The sequence below is a fragment of the Blennius ocellaris genome (assembly GCF_963422515.1).
Source record: "Blennius ocellaris genome assembly, contig: SCAFFOLD_193, whole genome shotgun sequence".
NCBI lineage: Eukaryota > Metazoa > Chordata > Actinopteri > Blenniiformes > Blenniidae > Blennius > Blennius ocellaris.
In genome coordinates, this window is record NW_027662228.1 from 33,058 (window position 1) to 42,500 (window position 9,443).

The 9,443-nt window shown below is 47.1% G+C and overlaps 1 protein-coding gene across 3 annotated transcripts in view; it reads left to right on the top strand.

Annotated features, from left to right (window-relative positions):
- Positions 1–5,839: 5,839 nt before the first annotated feature.
- The window catches only part of denr (density-regulated protein), a 5,840-nt gene continuing 2,236 nt past the window's right edge, over positions 5,840–9,443 (top strand). The window contains exons 1-4 of one of the 3 annotated variants that reach the window (XM_080521473.1): positions 5,840–5,876; positions 8,025–8,137; positions 8,235–8,254; positions 8,330–8,412. In XM_080521473.1, coding sequence (XP_080377599.1) covers positions 8,035–8,137; positions 8,235–8,254; positions 8,330–8,412 — 206 coding nt within the window. In that variant the 5' untranslated portion in view covers positions 5,840–5,876; positions 8,025–8,034. Of the gene's footprint in view, positions 5,991–8,024; positions 8,138–8,234; positions 8,255–8,329; positions 8,415–9,443 lie in introns of all 3 variants that reach the window. The other 2 variants (XM_080521474.1, XM_080521472.1) reach the window with 2 other exon arrangements.

Genomic DNA, 9,443 nt, shown 5'->3' on the forward strand with positions numbered 1-9,443 from the left:
GCGAGGTGCCGCTGTGCGCGCGCTTTCAGGTGAGCGAGTCACCGTCCCAAAAATAAACAAAAAAAACCAAACAAATCAAAACCCGGACAGGCTGAATGGTGGTAGAAGATCAACGAACGTGTAAAAACCGCGCAGATGGAGAAAACAACATTTATTGTCTGGAAACAAACTCGACAGAAGTAAAGTTTGAGTGTTTTTATTTACGTTTTATCAGAACAAACATCCTGAGTCACAGCAGAGGAACTGGAACTGGAACTGGTCTGCCGGTAGGACTGGTTTCTCCTCCTCCTCCTCCTCCTCCTCCTCCTCCTGCTCCTCCTCCTCCTCCACCTCCTCCTCCTCCTCCACCTCCACCTCCACCTCCTTCACCTCCTCCCCCTCCTCCTCCTCCACCTCCTCCTCCTCCTCCTCCCCCACCTCCACCTCCTCTTCCTCTTCCTCCTGCTCCTCTTCCTCAGGGATCCAGGAGGTTCCAGGAGGAGAAGAGCACTTGCGTAACATCAGAAGAGGAAGAGGAAGAGGAGGAAGAGGAAGAGGAGGAGGGGGAGGAAGAGGAAGAGGAGGAAGAGGAAGAGGAGGAGGAGGAGGGGGGAAGAGGAAGAGGAGGAAGAGGAAGAGGAGGAGGGGGAGGAAGAAGAAGAAGAGGAGGATGAGGAGGGGGATGTAGAGGAGGAGGAGGTGGAGGTGGAGGAGGAGGAGCAGGAGGAGGAGGAGGAAGAAGAAGAGGAGGAGCAGGAGGAGGAGGATGAGGAGGGAGAGGAGGAAGAGGGAGAGGAGGAGGAGGAGGATGAGGAGGGAGAGGAGGAAGAGGGAGAGGAGGAGGAGGAGGAGGATGAGGAGGGAGAGGAGGAAGAGGGAGAGGAGGAGGAGGAGGTGGAGGAGGAGGAGGAGGAGGGGAATGGAAGAGGAGCCAGGTGGCGCTCCACCTGGAGCTCCGGGTGTGTCTGGAGCTCCACCCGGCTCCGGGTGGTGCTGCAGGTGGTGTCTGGAGCTCCACCCGCAGCCGGGTGGTGCTGCAGGTGGTGTCTGGAGCTCCACCCGGAGCCGGGTGGTGCTGCAGGTGGTGTCTGGAGCTCCAGGTGTGTCTGTGACAAAATGCACTTTATTTCCTGAGACTCCAGAGTTCCTGACTGGATCAGCAGCAGTGAAGGAATGTTGATGAACCAGACAAACTCATGTGAAGGTGGAGGAACGAGGAAGACCTGAGTCACTGAGGACCTTCACTGTAGTGTTTCTGTGGACCTTCACTGTAGTGTCTCTATGGACCTTCACTGTAGTGTCTCTGTGGACCTTCACTGTAGTGTCTCTATGGACCTTCACTGTAGTGTCTCTGTGGACCTTCACTGTAGTGTCTCTATGGACCTTCACTGTAGTGTCTCTGAGGACCTTCACTGTAGTGTCTCTGAGGACCTTCACTGTAGTGTCTCTATGGACCTTCACTGTAGTGTCTCTGTGGACCTTCACTGTAGTGTCTCTGTGCACCTTCACTGTAGTGTCTCTGTGGACCTTCACTGTAGTGTCTCTGTGGACCTTCACTGTAGTGTCTCTATGGACCTTCACTGTAGTGTCTCTGAGGACCTTCACTGTAGTGTCTCTGAGGACCTTCACTGTAGTGTCTCTATGGACCTTCACTGTAGTGTCTCTATGGACCTTCACTGTAGTGTCTCTGTGGACCTTCACTGTAGTGTCTCTGTGGACCTTCACTGTAGTGTCTCTATGGACCTTCACTGTAGTGTCTCTGTGGACCTTCACTGTAGTGTCTCTGTGGACCTTCACTGTAGTGTCTCTGAGGACCTTCACTGTAGTGTCTCTATGGACCTTCACTGTAGTGTCTCTATGGACCTTCACTGTAGTGTCTCTGTGGACCTTCACTGTAGTGTCTCTATGGACCTTCACTGTAGTGTCTCTGTGGACCTTCACTGTAGTGTCTCTATGGACCTTCACTGTAGTGTCTCTGTGGACCTTCACTGTAGTGTCTCTGACGACCTTCACTGTAGTGTCTCTGTGGACCTTCACTGTAGTGTCTCTGACGACCTTCACTGTAGTGTCTCTGTGGACCTTCACTGTAGTGTCTCTGAGGACCTTCACTGTAGTGTCTCTGTGGACCTTCACTGTAGTGTCTCTGACGACCTTCACTGTAGTGTCTCTGTGGACCTTCACTGTAGTGTCTCTGAGGACCTTCACTGTAGTGTCTCTGAGGACCTTCACTGTAGTGTCTCTGTGGACCTTCACTGTAGTGTCTCTATGGACCTTCACTGTAGTGTCTCTGTGGACCTTCACTGTAGTGTCTCTATGGACCTTCACTGTAGTGTCTCTGTGGACCTTCACTGTAGTGTCTCTATGGACCTTCACTGTAGTGTCTCTGTGGACCTTCACTGTAGTGTCTCTGACGACCTTCACTGTAGTGTCTCTGTGGGCCTTCACTGTAGTGTCTCTGACGACCTTCACTGTAGTGTCTCTGTGGACCTTCACTGTAGTGTCTCTGAGGACCTTCACTGTAGTGTCTCTATGGACCTTCACTGTAGTGTCTCTGTGGACCTTCACTGTAGTGTCTCTATGGACCTTCACTGTAGTGTCTCTGTGGACCTTCACTGTAGTGTCTCTGACGACCTTCACTGTAGTGTCTCTGTGGACCTTCACTGTAGTGTCTCTGACGACCTTCACTGTAGTGTCTCTGTGGACCTTCACTGTAGTGTCTCTGAGGACCTTCACTGTAGTGTCTCTGAGGACCTTCACTGTAGTGTCTCTGTGGACCTTCACTGTAGTGTCTCTATGGACCTTCACTGTAGTGTCTCTATGGACCTTCACTGTAGTGTCTCTATGGACCTTCACTGTAGTGTCTCTGTGGACCTTCACTGTAGTGTCTCTGTGGACCTTCACTGTAGTGTCTCTATGGACCTTCACTGTAGTGTCTCTGAGGACCTTCACTGTAGTGTCTCTGTGGACCTTCACTGTAGTGTCTCTATGGACCTTCACTGTAGTGTCTCTGTGGACCTTCACTGTAGTGTCTCTATGGACCTTCACTGTAGTGTCTCTGAGGACCTTCACTGTAGTGTCTCTATGGACCTTCACTGTAGTGTCTCTGTGGACCTTCACTGTAGTGTCTCTGTGCACCTTCACTGTAGTGTCTCTATGGACCTTCACTGTAGTGTCTCTGTGGACCTTCACTGTAGTGTCTCTATGGACCTTCACTGTAGTGTCTCTGTGGACCTTCACTGTAGTGTCTCTGTGGACCTTCACTGTAGTGTCTCTATGGACCTTCACTGTAGTGTCTCTGAGGACCTTCACTGTAGTGTCTCTGAGGACCTTCACTGTAGTGTCTCTATGGACCTTCACTGTAGTGTCTCTGTGGACCTTCACTGTAGTGTCTCTGTGCACCTTCACTGTAGTGTCTCTGTGGACCTTCACTGTAGTGTCTCTGTGGACCTTCACTGTAGTGTCTCTGAGGACCTTCACTGTAGTGTCTCTGTGGACCTTCACTGTAGTGTCTCTATGGACCTTCACTGTAGTGCCTCTGTGGACCTTCACTGTAGTGTCTCTATGGACCTTCACTGTAGTGTCTCTGTGGACCTTCACTGTAGTGTCTCTGACGACCTTCACTGTAGTGTCTCTGTGGACCTTCACTGTAGTGTCTCTGACGACCTTCACTGTAGTGTCTCTGAGGACCTTCACTGTAGTGTCTCTGTGGACCTTCACTGTAGTGTCTCTGTGGACCTTCACTGTAGTGTCTCTATGGACCTTCACTGTAGTGTCTCTGTGGACCTTCACTGTAGTGTCTCTGTGGACCTTCACTGTAGTGTCTCTGAGGACCTTCACTGTAGTGTCTCTGAGGACCTTCACTGTAGTGTCTCTGTGGACCTTCACTGTAGTGTCTCTATGGACCTTCACTGTAGTGTCTCTGTGGACCTTCACTGTAGTGTCTCTATGGACCTTCACTGTAGTGTCTCTGTGGACCTTCACTGTAGTGTCTCTGACGACCTTCACTGTAGTGTCTCTGTGGACCTTCACTGTAGTGTCTCTGAGGACCTTCACTGTAGTGTCTCTATGGACCTTCACTGTAGTGTCTCTGTGGACCTTCACTGTAGTGTCTCTATGGACCTTCACTGTAGTGTCTCTATGGACCTTCACTGTAGTGTCTCTGTGGACCTTCACTGTAGTGTCTCTATGGACCTTCACTGTAGTGTCTCTATGGACCTTCACTGTAGTGTATCTATGGACCTTCACTGTAGTGTCTCTGACGACCTTCACTGTAGTGTCTCTGTGGACCTTCACTGTAGTGTCTCTGAGGACCTTCACTGTAGTGTCTCTGACGACCTTCACTGTAGTGTCTCTGACCCACCTGTCTCAGCCAGTGCACTTCACATGTGAGTGTCTCCTGTTTGGATCATCACCTGCAGCAGCTCGTCCTTCCAGCTGTCGCCCCCTGCTGGTGAGACCAGGACACACACACACACACACACACACACACACACACACACACACACACACACACACACACACACACACACACACACACACACACACACACACACACACACACACACGGTAATTCCAGAACTCTATGATCGCGTGTCCGTTAATTACCGTGCTGATGGGCGCGCTGTGCCGGAGCAGAGACTGCCGTCAACTGAGCCGGCACTCAATTTTAACTGCGCTGTTATTAACGCCTTTACGGTAAAACACAGGTCAGCGTACGGTTTAATGAAGTGGTGAAAAGATGCTTCAGAACAGGCTGCAGCTCATAAACACAGTCAGTTATCGTCAGTATTAGGACTTTGCAGAGACGCAGAGCAGCTGCTTATGAAATGAGTTCTTAATAATCAAGGAAATCCTGTTTAAAATCACATGTCCATAAATAGTAAGCAACCCTATATAGTCAAGGGATTTAATGTGATTTCACGTCCACAGGCAGATAATGAGGGATGGACTCACTCTGTGGAAAAAATATCTTGACTTTGATTTTCGACTTTTTTTTTGAAGTGCATGAGGTTTTTAGTCTCTGATTATTTCTGTTCTTCAGTGGCCCCTAATGCTCTTACAAAGTTTGGTTAATTTATTTAACAGAAGTTGGGGTTTTTTCTTTCCAAATGACAAAAACCAAAGTGAGTTTTTAAATGTATTCATTAATAAATTAATGACACATGTAAAGACACATTTGAATCAATGTCCAATTAATTAATTACACATTTAATTACTCATTTAATCATGTATTTGTTCATTTCATTTTGGCACATTTAGTCCTCATATAAAGTATTGTTTTATTCTTTATTCAAGCAAAAAATTGGTATTATTATTATTATTACTGATGTATATATATATTGTTGTTATTGTTATTTTATTGCTACCATATTGTTCTTGTTATATTATTGCTACCATATTGTTATTGTTATATTATTGCTACCACTATTAGTAGTACTATACACGAGTATTATACACTATTACACATTGTTATTATGTGTATTATTGTTATTATTATTATATAATGCCTACTTCTAATGGCTCTGCCACTGCACCTTACTATTTATTGATCTTGCTTTTATCTCGTCTTATTTCTAAGTGCCCGTGTTCCGTTCTGTGTTTTACTTTATGTCTTATACACAGATATTTTTATTTTTTTATTTTTTACTTTTATTTCTATTCTATTGTATTTTATAATATTCGTATGTACCAGATTGCTGCAACAAGACAATTTCCCTTCGGGGATGAATAAAGTAATGATCTATCTATCTATCTATCTATCTATCTATCTATCTATCTATCTATCTATCTATCAAAGCGCTGCGCTGCAGTTCCTCCTCCGGCTCGCCTGGGGGCGCTGCGGCACTTTAACCCCTCCAACGCCGCTCAGACAGGGAGCGCGACCAGGCGTGCTCAAAGTACGCCAAGTAAACCTTTCTTCTACAGTAATGATTGTTTAAGACTCAAACTGCGGCTGACGATGCGACCGGCTCCCTTAAGCGGACAACAGTTTTAGACTTTATCGCGCGGGGGTACGTGAGTCCACATTTCGCTGTGTTTTCAATGAGATGAAGCGGCGCGAGCCCCCGGTTAGCAGGGGTTAGCATGCTAAGCTAACGGAGCTGACGGTGACAGCTGGCTGACTTCAACGTTACGTGATGGAAAGAAATACAAGTCTGGGATTTATTGGTTTCCCCCCCCCCCCCCCCCCGAAACTGATTTAGCTCCCGGGGTCGAGGGCCGTCGGAGGAGAATCGTTGGTGTGTCGGAGCGAGGCGGGGTGTTGAATTATGCTCCCGGGCTGGGTTAAACAGCCGCATGTGTTAGCCGCTAATGCTAACTGGTCCACTGAAACCAGCCTGGGGGATTATAATCATCATTTCTCCCTGGAAGCGTCTGTTTTATGGTGTCGGTCGGCTGCTGGTCGAGGGTCTGGACTGTGGGGGGTAACGGGGCGGTGGAAGCCTCGTCCTGCCGTGACTCCGCTTTAAATCCTCCAGCCTGACGGTGTTTTATTCTCCTTTTTTACCGTTGTCATGATGAAATTCCTCTCGTCCCCCCCCCCCCCTGGTTAGAATCCGCTTTCTGTCACTCCTCGGCTGCTTCCGGTCTGCACAATCCCAGCCTCGTTGTGTTAATAACACACGTTCAGGCAGGGACTCGTTAGTCCCCGTTAATTCATCCGTTCATGCTCACGTTCACGTGTTAAAAACCCTCCCGGCGCTGCTGCTGCTCGTCCAGCGTCCTGAGGATCCGTCACGTCGCTTTGTCTCACTTGAACATTCCTGCTCCCTCTTGGAATGTTTCTTCTATTATTGAATCACTTTCTAGTTTCTCCCTTCAGGTTGATGAATGAAAATAATCCACCGCGTCAAAATTCACCAAGAAAAGATTTTACTGGAGGTTTTAGTCCGTTGTTGTTGTAACAGTGACATATTTGACCCCGTTGCCTCATTCGTCCATTCATTCATCCATCCCTCCATTCATTCATCTAGTCATCCATCCATCCCTCCGTTCATCCCTCTGTTCATCCATTCATCCATCTAGTTATCCCTCCGTTCATCCATCCCTCTGTTCATCCATCCCTCCGTTCATCCGCCCCTCCGTTCATCCGCCCCTCCGTTCATCCGCCCCTCCGTTCATCCGTCCCTCTGTTCATCCGTCCCTCCGTTCATCCGTCCCTCCGTTCATCCGTTCATCCGTCCCTCCGTTCATCCGTCCGGTAGTGAGGCTGGTCCTCCAGAGGGGGGCGGTAGTGAGGCTGTTGGGTGTCTCTAGCGTGTCACTCTTTGTGGTGTCACTCCTCTCTCTGGCGTGTCTCTAGCGTGTCACTCTTTGTAGTGTGTCACTCTGTAGCATGTCACTGTAGCGTGTCACTCTCTCACGTGTCTCTAGCGTGTCACTCTTTGTAGTGTGTCACTCTGTAGCATGTCACTGTAGCGTGTCACTCTCTGTGGCGTGTCTCACTCTCTCTGTAGCGTGTCACTCTCTCGCGTGTCTCTAGCGTGTCGCTCTTTGTAGCGTGTCACTCTGGTGTGTCACTCTTGGTAGCGTGTCACTCTCTGTGGCATGTCTCACTCTCTGTAGCGTGTCACTCTCTAGCGTGTCACTCTCTGGTGTGTCTCTAGCGTGTCACTCTTGGTAGCGTGTCACTCTTGGTGGCATGTCTCACTCTCTGTAGCGTGTCACTCTCTAGCGTGTCACTCTCTGGTGTGTCTGTAGCGTGTCACTCTTGGTGGCATGTCTCACTCTCTGTAGCGTGTCACTCTCTAGCGTGTCACTCTCTGGTGTGTCTGTAGCGTGTCACTCTTGGTGGCATGTCTCACTCTCTGTAGCGTGTCACTCTCTAGCGTGTCACTCTCTCGCGTGTCTCTAGCGTGTCGCTCTTTGTAGTGTGTCACTCTCTGTAGCGTGTCACTCTCTGGTGTGTCTCTAGCGTGTCACTCTTGGTAGCGTGTCACTCTCTGTGGCGTGTCTCACTCTCTGTGGCGCCCCCCCCCCCCTCCTCCAGCAGCTCAGTTTGCTCACAGATGTAAGAGTTTGTCCCTGAACTGCTCGTCCTCCAGACTCATCGTCATGGCGACCACCGAGATGGAACCCGGGTGTTTGGAGAGCCGACCGGAGCAGGTGACCGCCGACCCCGACTCCAAGTACCCCCTGAAGGTCCTTTACTGTGGAGGTACAGTGAGCCACTTCCCGTCCCACACTTTGATCCCAGTCTTTGATCTTGTGACTGACCTTTGATCTTTGTCTCCCCCCCCCCCCCCCCCCTCCAGTCTGCTCTCTGCCCTCAGAGGTGAGTCTCAGTGTGACGTGTCGGCCGGTGAGAACCGGAGAACCCTGCGGTTCCTGACTGCTTGTTCCCCTGCAGTACTGCGAGTACATGCCGGAGCCGGCCAAGTGCCGGCAGTGGCTGGAGAAGAACTTTCCAGACGTGTTCGCCAGGATGACCGTTGGTGAGTGTCGGCAGAGACCCTGGTCAGCCAACCTGGCAACCCGCCACTGCCACCTCGCTGGGCCTCAGTCGGCTTTTCAGAATAAAGCTGAGGACTTTTTACTTTGTAAATCAGCCGTCGGGGAACTTTTTCAACCTCGATGTTATTCCTCTGGGTGTTCTGCTCTGCAGTCACACTGCTGCGTACCGCGACGCTGCTGCTCCAAACAAGTATACAAAACTGCTTGTATTTTTATTTTTGATTGACATTTTTCAAATCGATTAAATTAATGTTATTTTTGACAGCACTAATGTATGTATATATATATATATATATATATATATATATATATATATATATATATTTATTTATGTTTTCATAGAAAGGATAGGTAAACATTAAATGAGACGAATTGAAAAGAAAAGGAAAAAATATATATACACATAATAAAATTATATATATATACACAGAGGAAAGTAATATATAATATAATGCAATATAAAATATATATAAACTAAACTGCATTAATCACGTACATTTTGATTATCGCGATTCCAATCAATTAAATTCATGTTTAACGACACTAATGTGTGTGTATATATGTATATATATATTTATTTATACATATATAAGAAAGGATTGGTTAAAATTTAATGAGACAAATTGAAAAGGAAAGGAAGAAATATATATACATAATATTCATTTATATTATTATATTATATACACACAGACAGGTAAATAATATATTGCAATATATAAAAACTAAGCTGCATTAATCACGTACATTTTATTATCGTGATTCAAATCAATTAAATTAATGCATTATTTTTGATGACTGTTTTTTTATGACTACGTTATTTATATATATATATATATATTATAATAATGCATTGGTTTTATATAAAGCGCTTTTCTAGGCACTCAAAGACGCTTTACATTGCATTATTCATTTATTCCATACGGGATGGTGGTAAACTACGCTATATATATATATATATATATATATCTATAGATATATATATATATAGATATATATCTATATATATAAGA